The following is a 22,888-nucleotide window of genomic DNA, read 5'->3' as shown; positions in this document are numbered from 1 at the left end:
AGAATACTGCTGAATTCTTGGAAGAGTGTCCCTTGCTTTGTGCCTCCATTTGAGAAATTTGCTGGAAAACTGCTGCTGTAACATCTGAATAGAAGTCCATAAAACTTTATACATGTTATAAGTCTGCAGTACGGAAAGTCAATCTATAATTTCCTAACACTTCCTTCTGCCTTTTAATTAAAATGTGAGTAAATACTACTAGAATAAGACCAATCACACAACCGTGGTTATAAATAATAATCTTGAAAGTACTTTACAGGAGAAAGGATTATGAGTTAAGAATTACTGTATGACAGGGAACATGAAGTGTTTGCTTTAGAGACAATTGCTATAAAACAAAACCCAACTTTTCACTGTGTAAACAATCAACCATGAAATTTAATTTTAAGAAGTCTAATAAAACATCCTATATTGGAATTGTCTTCCAGTTTTCAGCCTTTCTACAACAAGTACAAATATAAATCATCTCATAATGTATAAATTCTGATAAAAAGATTTATTCCAGAAATGGATTTTAATATTCCAAAATTAATTTTATAATGTGCACTTTATGGTTATTAATGCTCTGTTTCCATACTCAGTATAGCAGCATTATCATAGTCATAATTTAAATACAATGATTTATCACAGTGCCAACTCTATAATCCATTTTGTCTCACTCTAATGTCCAACTGTCACATTATTATTTTTAAATTATTTTTAAATACAAAAAGAGAAACTAAAATGAATAAAGAATTTTTACTAATGTTTGACATAACACTATTGAGTGTGTTTAAAATTAGAAAGAAGCCTAACTTTGAAAATTGGCTGAAATCCCTGGTCTTTTCTGTTCAATTTAATTTCCATGAATTAACATATGTAAAGTAACAATTACAAATTTTTTTACTTAAATATATTTTTTTACACTAATGAGCAAATATATATAGGAATAAGTACACATTAAATACCACTTACTTTGGCAACACCAGAATCTGTACAACAAAAATGCAGAAGAATATGAGACAGGCACAAGTCACATAATACTTGAATGCAGGCAGAGTTGTTGCTCGATACTAGAAGAAAATAAAAGCAAATGTTAAAAACACAATTGCCAAAGCAGGTAAAATACAACCCAAGTGAATTTTCAGCTTAAAGATGCACATATGTAAAGGCAGTTCTTAGCAACAGTAAATTTTCTGTTCCTCAGTGACTTCACATCCACTCACACAGGGCTAGGGATTATCAGAAATAGTATTAATACTTCTGCTTATTGAAGAACAGTCATGTCAAATGGTTTTGCCTTGTTCCTCCACTGAACTCAATATCCCAAACTCAATATAAAAAGTTTAATTAACAAAAAAAATTCCCCTCCCCCCACCCCCTCCCCAAAAGAAACCCCATCAAAAAGAAAAAGTTAAAGCATAAGTTAAAATATTTTTAGGAATGGCCAAGCATTCTTCAAAGATTACAAAATTCTTTGTGATTAATTCCTCAAACCAATTTTCAATTATTGACAAATACTGAATGGGCTGAAACAGTTACAAAATATGCAATACTAATTTAGACAGGAAACTTCTGAGCACAAAAAGTAGCAAAGTGTAAGCTGTGCTACAGAGCATAGCTAGAAAGCACACTGATATTTACTGAACCTATATTATTACTTCAATTAAAATATTTTATGTCTTTGTTAAAAGGCCTCATATGTCCACTACTAATGTTATGTTACTACAAAACACTTGATATTCTTAGGAGAGAGTCAATTTGATCTGTTTTGTCATGAGAAAAATCTATTTATCTCTAATTAGTCTGTCTAGAGACATGAGAATTAAGCAATGAAATAGTTATCAGAGTTGCTCTGCTATTTGAGATAGATATATCTAGGTTGAAACCAATTAAGTATTCAAAGGGAAATGATCTAAGTAGCTATTAAAGTTACTTACTCTATCCTAGTTTGGTTTTTTTTTCAAAGGATAAAAGTTCAATATTTAATTACTAAGAAAAAACCCCCAAAGATTATTTTCACAAAGTGCTGGAGATGCAAACTTCAGAAAATGGAAAGTGCATGAGCTGTGCCTCCCAACTGCAAGCACACAGCTGTGTCTCTGTGCTTAATGCCAAGTTCTGCCTATGAAACCAGTGCACCAAACTTTACATGAATATGTAGAAACTCACTTCTGCAACACAACATCTTTTTTTTACTTTTGAATTGTATGACAAATTAAAAGCAATTCTTATCACTTATCTAACTGGATTACGAGGCACAAATATGTCTTTGCTTGATGGGGACCTTGGCAGCAAGTTCTGCTCTTCCACTTGTCGATTATGTTTGTAGTGGTCCTGTTCAACAATTTTGAACCTTGAGCTGTTATTAAAATTTTACAGAATTCCAATCTAATTTTAAATTTGTTTCAGTGCTTAACACTTCTGCAGGCATTTCCTAATGAAGGCAGGCAATTCACTACTTAGGTTAAACAATTTTTTTGCTTTATTATCTTTCTGTACTTTCATGTCCCATAGGGCCAGAAAAGCTTCTGTTTAAATCAAAAGCAGATTTCTTACTAAGTTCTTTAAAGCCAAGACTGGACTTCTGAGTCATTAAAGGGTGACAAAAAAAGATATTAAAAAGCTGGATCCAAAAATAACAATTAGCTCTTTACTGTTCCTCAGCATTCTGCATCAAGATATTGGACTTCCACTGGGAGCATTGACTCAGCCAAATAACTTGATGTCACCCTCTTTTTCTAAATTCTTCTAAGCCTTCTGATGTTTACATTTTTGCAATGGAGTTTCTCATGCTCTTTTATGTAAATAATGATTGTTTTTGCATTCCTTTGTGGAGGAGGAGAAATTAGATGGACTGTTGGTTTGACCAGTGTCCTTGGAGAGGTGGCAATTTCATCCTCCAATCCAGAGTCTATTTTGGAATTCTATACATATGGAAGTTGAGAAATAAACTTCCTTCTTTTTTTACCTTGGAGGTTCCAGCATGCGTGTCGTTATTTCGTGTCCTATTGTGACAATTTAGCTCCAATTTAGTCATTGTCCAAAGTACATATAATGACATATTTCTCTCAAGTTCTCTTTCAGAATTCATTGGTTAGTAACAACCACATTAAAATCTCATGTGCTGCCAGGCACAGCTTTGATCCAGTCAGTGACCCCAAACACTAAGGATGAGACCACACCAGGCCTTGCTTCTTCTCTCTTAGGAAGTCTTCAAAATAGGCTCAAAGAGCCTTGAAACCTTTTCCACCCTAATGCATTGCCAAGCAACACATGCCTTTGTCAGATGGCCGTACCAACTATTCTGCAGAGCTATGAAAGAATCTGAAAAACCTTTTGGATGCCTTCAACTGAAAGACATCTACAAAAATAGCTAAGTATGTATTCAACCACCACATGGGACACAGAGGATACTTGCTGGACAGTGTGAGCACAGCATGGCAATACTTCCTTTAGCCCTTCCTCACCAAATTCATCAATTTACACAGCCAGTTGTGGTCCGACCCACCTCTTACTTCCCCAAAGGAAAGCATAGCTGCTCAGCCACCAGCTGCCATCAGCTGCTCATGAGAAAGCAGAAAGAGGCAACTCCCCAGTCCTCCTGCTGAAGCTGTCAGTGAGTAGAAATACACTCAAGGTCCCCAGGGCCATAAAACAATGAAAAGGCCTGACTTATTGAACTTATTGAAAATAACTTACTTCTTTTTCCAGAGTCTTATTATAGAAAAGAAGTGATATCCTTTGAATGTCTTCAGATTTAAGCCACTGCCTAGAAAAGAGAAGGAACATTATCACTGACACAGGAAGAAAGTAGTCCTGTCCTTTTCTATTATTGAAATGCAGCAAAATAAGAAAATAAGCTGGAATTAAGCAAGTTCACGTGTATTGCAGTGTATATGGTGAATTTCACTGACAGTAAAAGTGGAGACTGAAAATCCCATCTCCTTTTTGGCTTCTACTGCTAAGGCACACATGAAAAAAAAACACAGATGAACAATTGTTTTTCTGTTGATCATGCCTAAGGAGAATGGATAGAGAGATTTATATGATGGAACTCAGTGATATTCCACTCATCTCAAAAATACTGTAGTATACCTAGTGGACAGAAGAGGACCTGAGACAAAAACAGGCCTTGACAAGGTACCTTTAGGAAGGGCACTTTTACAATATGCAGGAGTGGTGGGTAGGTAAGTTGTACTTCACAAACTCCTATTGCAAATGAAAATACAACAAACATTATTGAAAGAGGTGGAGGGATTTTGCCTTTGAACTGTTACAGTCTCTTGACCACAGCCCTGTAGAGGTAGATTTTGATCTTTTTGCTGATTACAAAACCTTCTTCCCTGCTTTAACATGAGAAATAGCATAAATACTCTCATTGAAATGACAAACCTTTTTTTAAACTAAGTGAATCTTGACAAAAGCTTGACATAACTTTAACAAAATGAGATGTTCTAATATGAAAGTCTAGATTTATTTTAATAGACACTTGAAAAGATATAAAATATTTAAATGTCAAGAGGGTTTGGCTGCTTGTACCTCAAGGGCACAATGCAAATTTGAAAACAAAAAATTAAACAGATTAGTTCTGTGGACATGCAGTACTTCAGCTTGAACAACAGTAGCAGGGACTGAGATTTTTTCCAGCATTTCCAGCAAGAACTTTAAATTAGGCTCTAAACTAGTAGTGTAGCTAATGCCTTCAAAATAAAAGGCAATGTCTCAACTGACAGTCTATAATGCAAATAAGCAGCAGCAGTGAACCACAGTGGAACATATCCTAAATTAAAGTCCTGGAGAACAGGAGTGGACAGAGTGCAGTGTAAGCTATTAGCTTTAATTTGTGAAATGGAAAATATTTGTTTCCTTGCCTGGGAGATTGTCCCTGTTTCTGTGCAACCAGTTGCATTAAAAAAAGGGTCTGTAAACATATTCAGTTCTCAGAATGCTTAATTCAAAAATATATTTCCCTTTTTGCTCTGCAATGGTTCCCATCTATGCGTGATCACAGTTAGGATTCTGAGAAGAAAGAGAACTGAAAGGCTGGTGTACATATAGCATGATTTTGTTTGGGTTCAGCTGTAATCTACTGGAGAAAACATTCAGTTTGCGGAATAACTTTGATAAACTGTGAAAATGAAAGTTTTTTTCCATTTAGTTACAAAATTAAACAAGAAGTAACCCTCTTCCCCAGACAGTTAACAAATTTCCTCTTTTTTCTTATGGTATCTGACAGGTGGATTGATTTAATTACCATCAGCACACTGCTAAAAAGTTCTCTCTGCAGATCTACTCCCAAGGGCCCAATTTGGTTACACACTTGATCGCATGTGAAGTCAAAAGTGCCATTTAGAGCACGTGCTGCCTCATACTCCACATTACAGGCTCACGTTTTCAGAAGCTTTTAGTTTTTCTTAAAAGTTCACAAAAAAAAGAGAACTGTACTGGTTTTACGTAGCAGATGCTGAGAGTTCTGAGATGAGGGAAACAGTACAACACAAATGGAAGTGGAGACTGAGTTCAGAAGAGGGAGCACAAAGTCATACACCTTTGGCACAGACATAAGTGCTAAAAAATTCTGCCTTCAACCTGACTCCCTGATGAGTCTGGAAATTGCCAAAGTATTTGCAAGTACCTGAGAACATGCCTCTTGGGAAACTGGATACAAATGTTTGGCTTAAATTTTTTTGCAATTCCAGGAACAACACAGACAGACCTCTGAATTCTGCCTGTATCCACAGAGGTGTGGGGTTTCATAGGGCTTGTACTGCTTGACAACGTACACAAGGAATTATGCACAAAACGTAGCAGCACTGCGACTTAAAAGAGCAAAGAGAGCGTGTCCCTTTAACATAGCAACCTGCTCCGACCAACTGGCTTTACTTTAGCCTCTTCTGTAGGTACACATTTAGTCCTCTGTAGGTACATATTTAGCTAGCAGATGGTCATCCCACCATCTCATGTCCTACAGGAGTTCCCTAAGCACCAAGGCTTGGGATGGCTTAGCTAGGGCTGCCCATCCCCAGCCGGTCCAGAATAGGCTCTTGGAGTGCTTTGTTCAAGATACAGGGAAAAGAAACCCATGGAGAAATTGTGATGTTACATCCTAATGGCTAAGGCACAGAAGCTCTTTTTTCTTCACTCACTCTTGCAATAATGTTTTTTAAATTTTCCTCATTCAGTCATAGACCTATTTGCCATACAATCCAAATGTTACACTTAAAAATTAGAAATGCCAGTTTTCTCATAGACTTTCTTAAAACTTTTCTGCTTGATTCACAAAACCTTTTGTTTAGTTTCACTTGTTCACTCTAGCTAATAATGTTATTTTCATTTTACAGATGAAAAATTGAGGTACAAAAATATGCACAATAATAAAGAAAACAAAAATGTGTCCTAAATGTAGGAAATTTTTATTTACATTGTTTTGTGTGCTTAGCCTTCACAGAGTTAAAATATTATTGAATTACCTTGATGTTTGAGGAATCAGCACTTTTCATAACTTATCCCTGGGCATTAATCAATTTAATCATAGCTTTTAAGAGATTCATTCAGCAAATCAATACAGAGATAGGAAGAGAGTCTAGTTTTGGAAGGTGACATTCAGACTTTCTGATATATAATTTCTTATCTTTCTGCAGTCTCTCTATGACATATAAATGTCAACACTCTTCTAGTTGCTGAAAAAAATTTCCTAAATCCAAATACAAATTAATAAGACTAAAAGATGAAAAAAAAACCCAAATTGTGACTTATGAACATTTAATAATTAGGTGTGATACTCAGCTGATTAAGATTCTGAATAACAGAACTGGGGCGGGGGGGAAACATGTAATTCATCACAATTATTGTCCACACTTCTAAATGGCAATTCCCTTATTTCATCAGAGAAATATGTGACGCTTGAACACTTATTTTGGACTGGAATTGATTTCTTTCCAGCCTTATCTATTCACCAGGAAACGGAAAACATCATACTGCCTCCAGCTCTTCCTAGGACATGGAAAAAAAATACATGGCAGGAGGTTTCACCCAGCAATTCCAACATGCCATCAAGATTAGCCTTCTCTAAGAAACCAACCAACTAACTGAGAGACATTAAACTATGGTTTTAGGGAAAGTTTCTAATCCTGAGGAATTGTTTCTGTGACAATTAGGAAGCATCAATTTTCACATCAGAATGATGTGAGAATCATTCTGACTGAGCCAGTCACTTCTTGTGTCTTACTTCTCTGCCCCCAGGTAAGATAAATCTGTAGAGTCACAGCCATGAGTCTACAGACAAACAGTTACAGACCAAACTCCCTCTGCCAGGAAGATCAAGACAAGTCAATACCTCTGTCACACCATGATTCACAGGCACTGTCTTATCTCATATAGTAGAAAATGTTACTTTACAGCCTATCTTCAAAATGTGCAGGGCTTCCTATGCCAGTATTAGTAACACTTTTACTGTTTTCAGACTTGGTGTGCATGTGGGAGCAAAAAATATTAAACACTGCCCTCTGTTGCAGCTTTATGTCAAAGTTGGAATTGACAAAGACAACAAAGGATAGAGGATAAAGCCATACTTTTGGGCATTGATTCCATCAATGGCTTGGATCATCCTCTCATTCAGTTCTTCCTCAAATCTTCTTTTCTGTGATTTTGTTCTGAAATGAAAAATGTGGGAAGTTATGTCAAAAACAACAGTTATCATAAACTTGTGAGTTATCATAAATTTTTAACATTTATACTGCAATAGCAACTATAGGCATCAGGCACAATGACCCTCATAATAATCTCTTAAAAAAACATCATAAGCCACAGTCTCACGTACAAACACACACACACTCACAAATCTAGAGCTTAGCTGCTAGGGAACACGTAAATACAAATACAAGAAAATATTTCATAAAAAAACCAAGAGAGCTCAAGAAATTCTGGTCAAAAGAAAGTCTTCCACAGCATTATGAATTCATGAAAAAGAATGGGAATATGCTCAAATTCATAAAGTAATCCTCTTTCTTGCCTTTTTTCTCCTAAAAAACCTTGTCAGAATTGTATGACGAGCACAATGTGTTAGTGCACTGAGGCATAATAGGTATCCCCTACGAAAATCCTGCTAACTCTTCTTTTCTTGGAAGTACTTTACTCATTTTAGTAAGAAAACTGAGCGCTGACTGAAACTACTTTCAAGAATACATAATATTACTCTATTTATGAGCCTTGTAACTCATCTACAATAAAAAAACTTCTTTACTTTTGATTGGACTCAGCATGAACCCAACAGAGGATCATCACAATGGGTCTACCTTTGCTAACATAAATTGCTGCAATCATCAATCCTTTCAGTAGTTGTGCTTTCCTTGAAAATGACATTTTTCAAATACTGACAGGTGATGTCTGTATTTGAAGACTTAAATCCACTGCTAACTTAAAACCAGTGTTTTCTAAGTCATTAGATCTGAAATTTGACTTTTTCCTCACCAAAATATTCTTAACCTATAAATTGAACCCAGTCGAACATGAATTTTCCTCAACATCAAGTTTTTGGGTTATTTCTCTAAAATGGATAACCTGTTGTAAGTTTCAAATTAATACAAAAATTGTATTAGTGGACTGTTGTGAACGCCCCATGTGTGGAGACGTGAGACTTGACTCCATGTTCTCAGAAGGCTGGTTTATTATATTATGATATATATTATATTAAAATACTACATTAAAACTATACTAAAAGAATAGAGAGAAAAGATTGATCAGAAGGCTAGAAGGAACAAGAATAGAATGCATAACAAAATCTTGTGACTTTCAGAGTCCGATGCAGCTGCATCTGTTATGGGCTCTTAATTAGAAACAACCAACATGCCCCAATCACAGATGCACCTGTTGCATTCCACAGCAGCAGATAGTTATTGTTTACATTTGTCTCCTGAGGCCCTCAGCTCCTCAGGAGGGAAAAAATCCTAGCAAAGGATTTTTCATAAAATATCATGGCTACAGTGGACCTATAGAAACTTTAAAAAACACAAGTGATTTCATGCTTATTCAATGCTAGTGAATTTAGGTAAGAAAGAGCTTAAAACTCATTTTTCACAGAAATCAATCATAGAACCCAGGAGAAATGCATAGACAGATGAGGAGACACTGTCCAAACACAGTCAATCCTCTTGGCAGGTCCTTATCAACCTAAGACTATGCTATAATGCATAAGAGCTAAGGCTTTCACAAACAGAAGCCTACAGTCAAGGCTTCAAACCCTACATTTGCATATTCTAATAAAAAACTGATTTTCAAAGTGCTTATGATCACTGCAGCTGTATCCTGTGAGAATGATTAACTAGCTTATCTAGAATTCTAGTTACATGTCTGCCTCACTGTGGACATTAGACACCAGTAATGGAAGAAATTCCTTCCATGATATGGTATCAAGACACATTTTTTTGTTCCTTCTGAATCTATTCTGGAGTAGTGTTTAGAAACACAAACACAAGAACTGCATTATTTCCAAATGCCACAGTCCAATGGTCTTTCATTGACTGATAGAAAGCCTTTGGACATACTGTCCAAACATAAATGTGCAGTTTTAGAATTATACTCTTGTTATTAATATCACACATGTTCAGTCAAAACTTCACCTTCTGGAGCTTAGCAATATTTTAGATAATTGCATAGTAACCAGAAACAATAACAATTCAAATTTTTAGGAAGTTCATTTAAATGACTTTACGGTATTGTTGATATCCCCATCTTGCCCGAGTCATCAAGGTACCATGCAACACCAGGAAAACTTATAACTATTGTGATCTTGCAAACATTTGTGTAGCAAGAGCATTATAAAAGAGACCACAAAATACCTTTTGAATATCTACTCCTGCAAACATACTAAAGGCTTTAAAATAATAAACCACCATACAAATACAAAGCAATTAAACAAATATACAAAATGTCTCTTTTAGTACATATTATTAGCTGTTGTAAGAAAAAATTTTAACAGCCCTTTCCATCTTCCCTTTTCTTACCCCTCTCTGGGCTTCCTCCCAATTTTCCTGTATATAATTTTCCTCCCACTGGTGGAGTACCTGGTTTGTAGTAGGTCACCAACATACCAACTCAGAATAAAGCTATTTGTTATCAGGAAGTGAATTTGCAATTCATGAGAAACACGTCTGCCAAATCTGTTTCCATAGCCTTCTTTACGTAAGAGGTATCAGTGCTTACATAAAAAAAACCAGTCTGCATGAACGATGGCCCTCAATATTTGAAAGCATACCAATGTATATCTATTTATATGGACTTTCTATGAATAAGTAATTTTTTTAAGATTGATTTACCTTTCTCTGCAACGCTGAAAATGATATTGCCCCATGGGAACATCCTAAAAAACAAATAAACAAAAAGATCCCTATTAATTGTACTAGACTTTAATAATATTAAGTCACTTTTAAAACAGTGTTGAAAACAGGGTCAAGTAAGGAGAAAAGTTTCCAGTGTAAATACTTTTAGCATTCAATTAAAACTGTCTAAAAGAAAAATCCAGCTAAAAGTGAAGACGGAGTAACCTGGAATAAAACTCATCTATCAGTATAAATACAGGATAAACTAATACAACAGTCTGAATCCAAGAGTGTTTTGCTTTACCACAAGGACTTCAATGTCACCACTCTTTGGATGTAGCCCAAACTCTTGCCAGCTTCAGCAAAAACCAATCTTAAGTGGTTTTGAAAAAAACAGACCTGAATGGCCAAATACAGACAATGACCATCATTTTTTAATTAATAGCAATGGCAGCCATCACAGCCACATTTCTTTGTGATCAATAGTGATGGCTGGGTACTTCCTGTAATGAACCTGTCACAGTCCACATTCTGATGCACTGTATTTATTAAACAAGAATATGTCTCACCAGTACAGGAACAAAACTGAATGCCAATGTTGAAAACTATTAGAATTTACCTTCATGCTTTCTCTTTTAAGAAGAAGAGGATAGTGCAATATACAAGCTGTAGATTGTCAGTATCTTACCGATAGCAGCACAACAGTGTTAGTAAAATTAAAAAGAAATCTGTTCAGTGTAAAAGATGCAACATTGAAATACAGTACTCTAAAACTCAGGCCTTCAACCACAGCTTGTAGGTGCACCTTCAAAAGGTAGATGTTACAGTAAGTATGGATTTGGTTCCTGCGGTACTCTGAATAAAGTCCACTCAAAGTATCACAGAGATTATTCTAACTTCACAGCCTCTGCTTCAGGTTTGCCCATCTTCCAAATGGAGAATGTAGCTGAATGGCTAATAAATCTCAAGGAATTTCTCCATATTAAAGGATTTCCTTCCTAAATGTGTTGCATTCTGACTTTATGTCCAAAATATATTTCCACAAGATGAAGAGTAGCCACTGTACGTGCTGTGACTTGGTGGGAGGTCTGAGCTCAGAGGGTCAAATTTTGTACTTTAGTAAGCGTGCCAGACTCCTTTGAATTCAGAGATGCACTTACACCCTAATCCAAAACTGGAAAAGCTTCCAGCAAATTCACTGCATTTATGTCCTGCACAACTACATGTACCTTCTTCTAGCAGACATAACCAGGTATTTAGCAGTGAGCAGCTTTTTCCTTTCAAATATTGCTATATTGTACGAAATGACATAAGTAGACCCCTACTGTTGTGCTTATCTTGCCGTTTTCAGTGGTCATGCTGTCCCTGTGGTGCAAGTGTGCAAATGGCTTGGCTGCTCCCCAGGATTCCAGGTACCGGGTCATGCGGACAGAAGCTCTCATTTTGGCTCCATCGAGAGTATGCCGAGGCCGAATGTGGTGCTGAGGGCTTCGCTTCTCTCCCTGGTTGACAGAGGACAAAAGGTGATGTCAGCCTTTGTGCTCAAGACCTTTTGAAGCAGCAGTGCGTCATCTGGCACCACAGATCTCCATGATTAGGTTCTCATAAATGGAGAGATGCTAAGAACCTGCAATTCTTAATGATATTGCTGGGAAACATCAGAGACTTATTTCTGAAGAGCGGGAAATATTTGCACTGCAAACATGATATATTTGTAGGCATCAGTAACAGCCCTGATCAATATCTTATTGTAGTGAATTATTCAATAAAGAGATTAGTGGTCCTGCTCAAAACCAAGTATGACTGGTCACAAAATAAAAGTACTACTAACCTTAGGATTGATTACAAAGTAAGTCTTAACATTATGCTCTTTCAGATATGGGTCCCTCACATCTCCGTCCCCATCTTCCACTTTGTAAGCTCCATTCAAATGTGCCAAGGTGACTGAGGTGATGTGAACACGGCTGAAATTATATTTTAAAAGAAGGACAAAGTCACAAATACTTATAAAATAAGTAAATACTTAATAAATACTTATTTAAACCTGATCAAACTTTTTTTACTTGCTTTTGGATACACCTTTTATTTGCTGCTCTCTTCTTTTGCAGTCCCTCTAATCTAAATTTTAGAAGTTCTAATGGGTATAAATCTGAAGGTTTCCATGCAGAAAAAAACACTCCTTAAATTACAGTACATACTGAGTGTCCCAGTTTTGTTTGTTTGGTTATGTTTTTTTTTTTTCTCAAAACAGCACCTAAGAATTAGTTCAGGCATCTCCATGAAAGCCTATAGCTTAAGACACAGTGACTACGCATTTTTCCATGACTGAAAAATCCATGTGTCCAATGGTTAACAAAGAAGACTCTTACCCTGGGACTCCCCCAGCTTCCATGTGATTGGCCAGGGTAACATCATGGGACCACACATCGTACTGCCACTTCTGCAGCCCAATAACACCGCAGAGCACGTTCCCGGAGTGCACTCCTACGCGCATGTTAATGTCCACTCCAGTCGCATCTCTCACTTTCCTGCAGTTGAGAATAAAGCCTCTGTTAATACACATAATAGGTCCTTTGTTTTCCTTTAGTTTACCAGTCAAATTATGTGGATTGCACACCCCTGGAAGTGCTCAAGGCTAGGTTGGATGGGGGTCAGTGCAACCTGCTCTAGTGGGAGGTGTCCCTGCCCATGGCAGGGGAGCTGGAACTAGATGGTCTTTAAGGACCATTCCAATCCAAAACTTTCTATCATTCATTATTCTATGAAAGTAGCAGTAACAACAGTAATAACATTTACCTCTTCTTAGCATTGCCTTCATTCTTCTAATGCTATGATTATATATTAGCTTTCCTATTATCTGTATTTGCAACATTTTGCAGAAATATTAATTTTCAAGTCTGTGTGTGAAATTCCTTTTTTTGTATTCATCTGAAATTATTTGGGAGGGCTGCAATGAATAGTGGAAATGTTTAGTCTCATGGTAGAACATAAGGACTGCTTTTGTTCTACAGGCTGCTTTTGGAGGTCTGGAACTACTGTTATGCACCCTTCTATCTAAAGACCCCGATGTTTACATTGGAGACCTTCTCATATCTGCCATATCTGAGAGGAAGGACAAAAACCACAGCACCTCAGAATATTTCACAGGCTGGGGCTTGTACACTCTTTGGGGATAGGGGCTCAGTGCCATACAGGCCGTGGAGAACATAGGCTCAACAACCTTCCACCTGCTTAGTGAACGTTGCACCCTCTAGAACATTATACAGTGAATGAAAGGCTACCCTCACTGTCCAGACCACATCTAAACTTTTGACCTTTCCAGTCACAGAGATAAGCATCCATTCACCCCAAATCTCAGAAGAGCCCTGCATGTAAGATAGGCAATTATCTTTGCAGAAGCAGTTCTTCTGAATCATTGGTGGGTGACTGAGGTCAAACAACCAGAACATTTCCAGACATATGTCACATGGGTCCCTAACCACATTTGTAAAGAGCAATAAGACTAATTCAGATATCTACAGGTTTAGACAGCTCTAAGAAATGGGAAGATTATAACTTAACCAGATTTACGTATTTAAACCCTAACTGATGTGAGCCCAAACCTAGCCAGAAATAAATAACGTGCACACACACTTGGAGAAAGTTGGGCTGTTAATGGAGGACTACAGAATAAGGAAACCAAATGGCTCATGTATACAAATTGGGTATACAATTCTACCAACATCTTCAATCTCAGTGATAAGAATCATCAGCTCTGTACTTTCTGAATTATTAAATTAATGTGACAGTTTTCTATTTTTTTTGAAAGGGAACATAGAATGCAAGAGGCCTAATTTGATATGGTAAATCCTGCATTTAAGCAGTAATTCTCAAGTGTTTTTTTCCTGGGAAATGAAAGTAACAGGACCATGACTGAAAGCATTTTAATTCTATCTGTCTCTCTCAAGTGTTTACTGGTATTTCTTTTCACATTGCCATTTTACACTGCTCTTGTGTAGCTGACACACTTGAAAATGAACTGCCTGTAAATGGTCTTTGTAAGCAGTTTGCAAATCACAAACACCACTTTGCTCTGCAAGGTATATGACACAAGCCTAGCACTTTGGAAAAAAGTGTTTTAAAATACTGGGCAAAATGAAAGTGGAAAATTTATCCTCTAGGAGTGCTTGTCAAAAGACTGCCCTTCCATACTCTGCAAAATAAAGCAAGAGCAAGCGGAATAAAGCCTGCTTTATAATAAGCTCTCAGGATTTAAGCAGGGGAGCAAACAGAATTGCACCAGAACTGAATCTCTTTTTCTGTCTCACAAATTAAAGAAACCGCAGGAGACATTAAATTACCAGTGTAACTCTAGACCTAATTAGGGTTTACCACTTCTCTCCTGATCTCCTTGAACAATTGCTATGACAATGCAGGCACTGAATGCATTCAAGAATGCAGACTATCACATCCCCAGAGGACTTCTGCGTTACCTACACAAGCACATCTGAAACTTCTCACCTTTATTTCATTTTGTGCTCCCCCTGTCTCTGGTTTTCTTCAGCACAGCATAGTCTGTGTGCCCAGCCTGGTTGGGCAGTCAAAATAATCATCAAGACTGTATTTTTCCTATTGCAATGTGAAATTTGAGAGCATTCTGCATTTTTCAGAGGTGTGGTTAGATTGCAGATAATTGTAGCAACTTTACTACATACAAGCAAGAGTTCAGATCATTAGGAAAGCATCTACATGCTTTACCTGAGCTTTATTCATCTATAATTCTGAACCAAGGTATCTCAGACTCACCTAGCCCTTTCTTACACACTTTAACACATTGAGTGAGCCTTAGTCATTTAATTCCCTGCAAATTGCCAGCTTCAACAGCACAGTTTCCTTTTGGATCAGACCTGCAGGAATGAAAGCATACCTAAAAGAATTCTTTTATTTTGTATCTAGCATTTAAAATGGTATAACCATCTTATATCCAACAGTTTCTTTCACTTTCCTCTGAAATGGAATTTGTTTCATGCTACCAAATCAAAGGAAACCTTTGAGAATGTGTGACTGAGAAACATGCAAATAAGGAAGTCACCAGACAGACAAGGAGGTAGAGCTTGAGCTGAATGGAAACAACACATATATTCACACACAAATATATTTTGCCTCAACAGATAAGCTGTGCCCTTAAAGCACCCAGTTAAGGTGCCCAGCTCTCAGCATCACAGGCAACACTGGCATTTATGGCTTGATAAAGTGAGCATCTCACTCCTGGGCAAGCAGGCTGCAGACTGTAAGAAACATTGGATTTGTTCCAACATAGAGCAGAGAAGCAAAGCGCTTAATCAATGGGACTACAATTCATGTTTAAATGGGAACAATCCATAGCATAGGAAAGCTGGATTGCTCAAAATGGAGCTATACAACATTAGGTAAGGAGACTGAATAAGACTTTGTAGTACAGATCACCTGGCAATTTGGCAGAATTCTTTTTTTGCTTCAAAGAGAACTGGAACTGAAACCATATTCAGGTGGTAAAATCTATATAGAACTGCTAATATAAACAGCAAACTACTTTATTTCAGCAGCTTACACACAGAGGGGGAAGTTTGCACCTCAGTGACTGAATATAACAATAATTTCTATCTGACAAAAAAGGTATTTCAGATAGAGCAAGTCAAACATATTGAGTGACTTGCTCTATCTGAAATAGCAAGAGTATTACTACTCCTCATTTTACAGGGCACAGAAGTATGTCAGGAGATGCTTCTATACAAAGATGCAGCAATCACACAACAAAATATGGAGTTGGTTAATAATCAGCAATTTTTGTTCACCTGCAGGCTGCAACACTTGACATAATACTTTGAAAGGATTTGAAAACACAGGGTACAGATTCCTCACTCCTTCTGTAAACAGGCTGTGGTAATCAGGCATCTGTCTACGGGAGCACTGTGGTTTCTGACTACAGCAATAAAGTCAGATCAGAATATGCTTTACAACTAACATATAATTTTCTAGTCTATAAGGCTGCTCTTACCAAGAACCTGATTGCACAGCATTAACAATGAACATACTTGACAGCAGCCTGAGCAGAAAGTTATTTCAGAGAAGAATGGAAGTTCTGAAGTGTGAGGAACTGACAGATTGCTCTCTGAGCTCAAGTAAAACATTGCATTATGATGTGTGATATACTTTCGTTCTTTGTGAAGGGCACTTTATGGCTCAAGTTTAGTGTTGTTTTTCCACCACCCTGTAGTTTCCTATATTTTTTCCTCTTAAGTAACAAAGCAACAGCTTGACCAGAAACTCTATGCAAATACTTTTAACTCACTTTTCTCACACAGCACAGAGATGTTTTAAAATGCAAACCAGAAAGCTCTCATTTTCACTCAAAGGGTGGGGAAAAAATCCCAACATTTTTAAACCAACCAACAAGGGTACAGCCACAACTTTGGGACTGCCACCCTTTTACCAACTGCTCTACAGAAGGGATGGTAGCTTTACTTCCTAGTATGCTAAAAAAGGAAATGGCTTAATTGTGATACTAAGTGAAAAAGAGAGAGCATCCAGTGAAAGCAACTGAAATGCAACCAAATCTGTAGACTTTTATCTTGCTTGGCAAGGAGAAATTCTCCCAAGTACCATTTAAAAATTAGATTTCTTTGGACACTACGTAAGTTACAACCATTTTTGATGATGAAACAACATTTTAGAGAATGCAGCAACATGATTCTAGTACTGAGGCTAGTTTTACAAAAGATTGCTAAAGCAAGGAGATCAAAATACTAGTTTTCAAAAATACTACACATTTTCCATGAACACATAAAAGGGAAAAGAACCAAATTTGCTTTAGTCAACCTATCCATACATAATTACCCTGGACTGAGTTAGAAGACCAGATAACTAAAAGCCAAATCCCTCTTGTGACTACAATTACACACATTTAAGGATTACAGGAATAATCTTGTATGGCTACCTCACTAGACATTAAGATCAACATAGTTCAACAAAATTATCCATTTCATGATGAGGTGCACACCACACATATACCTCACAAGGATGGGCCAATTTCTCACTTTGCTACATGGACAGTGGTTAATGTGATCTAGACAAAAACACAAAAATTGAAACTTAGACTTAGAGAAGAGCATACCAAGTTTTAAAAAGTCTAGCTTATTATAATAAATAAATCACACAGGAGATTCCCAAATATCCAGACTGCCACATGATACATATTTTTGCCAAGTGTAGCTCACCTATACATGCTAATTTTAGTGAAGGACTGGTTTTAAAGGATTTTTTTTTAAGTTTAGTACTTACTTAATGGCTTCACACATGTCCAGTCCCATTTTCACACAATTCTTGGCATGATTTTGAAGAGATATAGGTAGTCCAGAAACACAGTAATAGCAGTCACCTAAGATCTTAATTCTCATACATTCATTTTCCTGGAGGAAAAAAAGCAAGGTGAGACAGTGACTTTCAAATTGAAATACATAAATGAAGGGTTACTGTTACAAAAGATTGACTTAAATGACAATAGCAAAGTCCTTCTACTAAAGCTTGTTTCAGTAGAGAAGGGTTTGCTATAACAGAAACATTAAGAGAGTTTTGTATGGTTGATCCCTCCAACAATTACGGTCCTTAATGGGCAAAAGCAAGAAGCAATTTCACTGCAAAACATGTTCACACCTGAGAATAAAGAACTGAGCTAAACTATCATGTCCTCAATCAAAATAAAGCCTTTTTGCTTGAAATATGAAACCAAAAGACGTAGTCTTCCACATTTACATCTATGAAGATATACTACGGAATGCTTCCAGAAGCTAGCAATCATAATAGTATTTCTATATTTTGCACTCTAAGACTATGTAAAGATTTTTTTTTTTAAAAACTGAAAGTTAATTTAATTTAATTTTTAAAATACTTGACAATAATTTTTCAACAAATAAAAACACAGGAAATTTTTATCTATTCTGAGGTTTCTGATTTTACTTTCACACATGAAGTTTGATTTAATTTTATGAAAATTTTAATTTAATTTTATGAAAAAGACACCTAAATAAGCAGAAGAAAAAATTATGATTGTATTTGATTCTTTCCTTCATTAATAAAGAGGCTGTGGTCAGTAATTAGAATTGATTTGATCAATACTGTGTCTCTTCTCCTTCAGTCTCATAAATGCTTTTTCTGAGACCAGAAAACTGACTAACACTTTTCTATCTTGAGTTTCTTAATCCTTGATAATGCAAAAAATCTATTTAAAGAAGTGTTCATCTGCCATTAAGCCTTATGGGGCTCCATGAGCTGTCTCTACTGGTCCCATTAGAGAGCCATCATGGGTTTCACAGACTGGCACTGGCAGAAATGCACTGTTGCACTCAGACCAGAGCCAAATCGTTTTCTTCACACATTTCAAATCCAATCTTCCTGCCAAAGTTTCAGAAATGCTGCATGAAGACCCCAAGAGGAAAAAGAAAAAAAATATAAATTTAAAGATTACTTTCTTATTCAAACTAACAGCAGCAGCCCACAGCAACCCACCTTGGCAATCTGATCAAACTTGCCAAAGAGCTCATTTAACATGTGCACCAGCTCCCCCGGCGAGCAGTCACTGGCCAGGCGAGTGAATCCCACGATATCAGCGTACAAGATGCTGCAACAGAAAGGAGCAGAATCTTGGTCACAGCTTCCTTCTTTCTGCAGCACTCAGATCCATCAACCAACAGTAAAACCTGAAAGCAAGTGCCTGGACTTCCCAGGGATATGCCCACACCCAAAACAGCCACTACGAAATGTAGAGTAATAAATATAAACTACATCTATAGGTAAATGTATATTTGCCTTTATGGGTGTTGTGCTCATAGGTAAAATATACCTATATGTACCTTTACAGGTATTACCTCCTCAGGTATAACATTTATAGGTATACCTAAATTTATAGGTATTCATAAACATTCTACACCTCTATCTGTTACGGGATTGAAAAAACAGAAATATTTTTTTAAAGTCACAAATCATCAGTATAATAATAACAATATAATAGTTTCAAAGAGTATTTGTGCTCACAAGAGAACATGAGCTTCCTCAAAATTCCTGCAACATTTTTAACAAATCAATTTCTAAGAATATAATCCAAACTAACTTGTCCAATAAAATAAAAAAAAACCCCAACAAAATAAACAAACAAAAAAGCCCCAAACAAAACCAGGAAAAAGAACCTTGTTAAGAAGAAAGAATGTTTGAAATAAAATTGATTTCTTTTTCCAGCTACTAGAAATTTTTAAATAATAAATAATTAGAACTGTCAGCAGAATATTTTATCTCAGGTACTGTGTAAAATACATATATGATACAGCTGCCTCTGCTTACATGATACAAATCCTGAGAAATTGTTTCAGCTAAGAAATTTGCAAAATCTGAATTGTACCACTGACACAGATTACAATTTTGACTAGCATACACAGAGGCAGGATTTGGTACTGCAATCTGAAAAATGAAGACATTATGAAAAAAAGCCTATTATTGTGTGGCTTTTTCTCAACAACTCCTTCGTATTAACACCTTTGTGGCTCTTCTGGAATGTAGCGCTGGCAGCATTCGATCAAATTAAGGGATGCTACATATTACGTTGCTGAAAAGCATATTTTACAACATGTTTTCTTAATTCCTCCCTTAACCCTTTCTTTCAATTTTTTTTTCTGAATGTTGTTGATACATTATATTACAGTACAATACCTTACATTGGTGTGCCTTTTGACATACAAATTGTGGAAGTTGTTGGTGTTTTCCAGCTGGCCTGCCTTTGGACCTTGTAACCTCTGAATGATCTCTGCTTTCATTTCCATGGCAATGTGAGCAGGCAGTAAAGAAAGTAGAAGACGCTCCTAAAATTTAAAATGAAATCCACAGTTTCTTTAAGGAGAATAAATAGAGCATGGCATCAACACTGTGCAAGGCACACCCTATTGTCAATACCACAGAACATTTTGATGAGGCTTGCACTCAGACCTGGTACAAGCTCCGAAGTTAATCAGTACCTTGAGGAGTGTGACAGAGACATACACACATTTCCAAGTAATACCTGCCTTCTTCAAGGTTTTGTGTATATTAGAAAAAGCTGAAGCTAAACTTAACATTTGATGAAGTTATCTACAGGAATTTAGTCCATATCTGAGTAGGATGCAGCAAATGAAAGAAGAGTCACAAGGGCAGTCCAGAGGACTTTCATGGAAATGCAGTTTGATCCAAACAGGAATAAGCTACATCTTTTTTCTTCTTTCATGCATTTTAAATGTTCTGCCATAATTTTAGCAGTTAGACTGAAAATAAAATACAGACACAGAATGTGCTGAAAATGTTGAACTTTTGCAAAGCATTTTGATAGGTACTCTCTCCTTTAATATGGCATTTGACAATTTCTTTTCTAATTAACCTAAAAGCATATAGAATACTAAAAAAACCTAAACCCTACATATTTTTTCTCATCATTTGGCATTAGGGTCTTCCTCTTCATTTGACATTATGTTCTTCCTCTTCTAAAGCTCCCTGACACTTCCATTTTGACCATTTCACCTGTGACAGCTTTAGACTGATTTCCTACTTCTCTGGAAACCAGGTCAACAAGAACTCTGCAAAAAAAAAAAAAAATCATTCTTGCTTTATCATATTTCATCTTGAAACTGAACAAGAATTTCCCATTTTCTCATAGGCAGGCAGGAGAGACTCCTTCTGGCTGAGGATAAAACCCAGAAGCCTGAACCACTGAAGAGGGGGAAAGCATCTGAAAAAGCCCCTGACAGAGTCAGAGAGAGAAACAGCTACAGCAGAAAAGATGCTGATCTCAAAATGTGCATGATTCTCAGGTGTTACTCAGAATGATGCATGCTCTTTGGTTCACAAGAGTATTTTTGCAGACTTTGCAGTTCTGCTCATGAAGGTACCAGAAGAAGTGCAGCCATTAATCCAATGCTCTGCCTGGGATAATTACTCCTGTTCAGGTCTGATGACCTTGAGTAGAGCAAGGCAATAACGGGACTATAGACTCTTCTAATATTTGCAGCAACCTTGGCTATCTATCTCTGTCAAGTATAGTGACAAATTTTCATTCCTCACAGCATTTGTGCACTTGTAAGCACAGCATTCAATTACATGAGGCCCTGTGAAACAGATCCTGTACATATTTGGCAAAAAAACTTCTATTGCAGTGAATCAAGACAGAATCTTGCTTTGCTGCTAATTAATATTGAACTAATAATTTATTTCTTAAATGCAAGATTAATTTAGTATGTTTAGGCATTTCAGCAAGTTCACATCCAAGAGACCAGTGTATTTTCATTGCTTTTGTTCACTGGCAATGTTTCACTTCCACTGCTCCTTGGTGGAGGTATTTGCTAACTTGTAAATAATATCTGTACAACCAATCAATTTTTTTCCATAATGAAAACTTACTCTTCCAGGTTGCTTTTTATCTAACAGTACAGGATTTTTCACACTTGTTAACAACTGTAATTAGGCAGTTAATGAAGAAGTGTAGCTCTTAGCAACAATTTTACATCTCTAAACTCCTTTTATACTATGGATAGTAAATGCAAGCTGGTTCACTATCTTCCTTTGACTGTTATGATTCCAGACACACAGTGATGCAGACACTCAGTGTCCAGGTTACTCCTTACGTCTTTGAAACTCAGAAAGACTGGTAAAAGATCATAAAGCAACAAATGTTTTCAAGGAAGCAAGCAAAAAAAAAAAAAAAAAAAAAAAAAAAAAAAAAAAAAAAAAAAAAAAAAAAAAAAAAAAAAAAAAAAAAAAAAAAAAAAAAAAAAAAAAACCAAAAAAAAACAAACCACAACCAAGAGAAAAAGTTTCCATAGAAAGCAGCATAAAGTCAACTACAAGCTAAAGAATCATATAAGGAAAAGGAAAACAGAATGCCCTCATTTTGTAGGGGACATCAGGAGAGATGGAATATTTCCCTTTTTCTTTTCATGCCAGCCCACTATTCCATTCTGCTTAAACATCCTGATGAAGCTTTTCACCACACCACATTTCCCCCCAAAGAATGTTTTCATTCCTCCCTTTTCACTGTACAAAAGAGAAGGTTGCAACCAGAGGTTGCTTTGGAGAACTGCAATTGGTGAAGCACATTATAGAACACCTTGCCATACCCAGGTGCACACACAGCCCTCAGCCACCCTCCCCATCCTGCAGGCTGCAAGCATTCACACTTCAGTCCTGATGTTATCCCTTGTGTCATAATGTGGATTGTTCATTTTCATTTCTTTCACTAAAAGACAGCTGTGAAAGAAGGTGAATCTCAACTACTTATGAATACTGTGGCTGGTCAGCTAAAGATCCTAAGAAATGCAAAGCACACAAGAACAACTCTTCTTTCCTGTTTTGTCATTGCTGTTGGCTAAAAAGAGCGTAGTGGAAGGATCAAAACCACTTACTGATCAGCTTGTAGTGCATGATGTTCTGCACTGAAACTCCTGCAGACTGGAACAATGCAAGGAACACTACAGATCAAGACTGCTGCTTATGCTGGCTTTATATTTGGTAATACATTCCATTCTGTACTATTCTCTCAAAAGGACAGAAAATCTACACAT

At 36.6% G+C, this 22,888-nt stretch overlaps 1 protein-coding gene across 1 annotated transcript in view; it reads right to left on the bottom strand.

Annotated features, from left to right (window-relative positions):
• ADCY2 (adenylate cyclase 2) overlaps nucleotides 1–22,888 on the bottom strand; it is a 205,370-nt gene that overhangs the window by 51,422 nt on the left and 131,060 nt on the right. Inside the window, exons 5-14 of the mRNA XM_041475879.1 lie at nucleotides 20,016–20,164; nucleotides 18,822–18,933; nucleotides 17,598–17,725; nucleotides 12,668–12,826; nucleotides 12,130–12,262; nucleotides 11,624–11,800; nucleotides 10,296–10,339; nucleotides 7,554–7,634; nucleotides 3,682–3,751; nucleotides 955–1,052 (exon numbers count right to left, since the gene is read on the bottom strand). Coding sequence (XP_041331813.1) covers nucleotides 955–1,052; nucleotides 3,682–3,751; nucleotides 7,554–7,634; nucleotides 10,296–10,339; nucleotides 11,624–11,800; nucleotides 12,130–12,262; nucleotides 12,668–12,826; nucleotides 17,598–17,725; nucleotides 18,822–18,933; nucleotides 20,016–20,164 — 1,151 coding nt within the window. The remainder of the gene's footprint in view (nucleotides 1–954; nucleotides 1,053–3,681; nucleotides 3,752–7,553; nucleotides 7,635–10,295; nucleotides 10,340–11,623; nucleotides 11,801–12,129; nucleotides 12,263–12,667; nucleotides 12,827–17,597; nucleotides 17,726–18,821; nucleotides 18,934–20,015; nucleotides 20,165–22,888) is intronic.

The sequence above is a fragment of the Pyrgilauda ruficollis genome, unplaced genomic scaffold (genome assembly GCF_017590135.1).
Source record: "Pyrgilauda ruficollis isolate IOZ18807 unplaced genomic scaffold, ASM1759013v1 scaffold37, whole genome shotgun sequence".
NCBI classification, from domain to species: Eukaryota; Metazoa; Chordata; class Aves; order Passeriformes; family Passeridae; genus Pyrgilauda; species Pyrgilauda ruficollis.
Note: the sequence above shows the minus strand (reverse complement) of the source record. Positions and strands in the feature narration are given on the sequence as shown.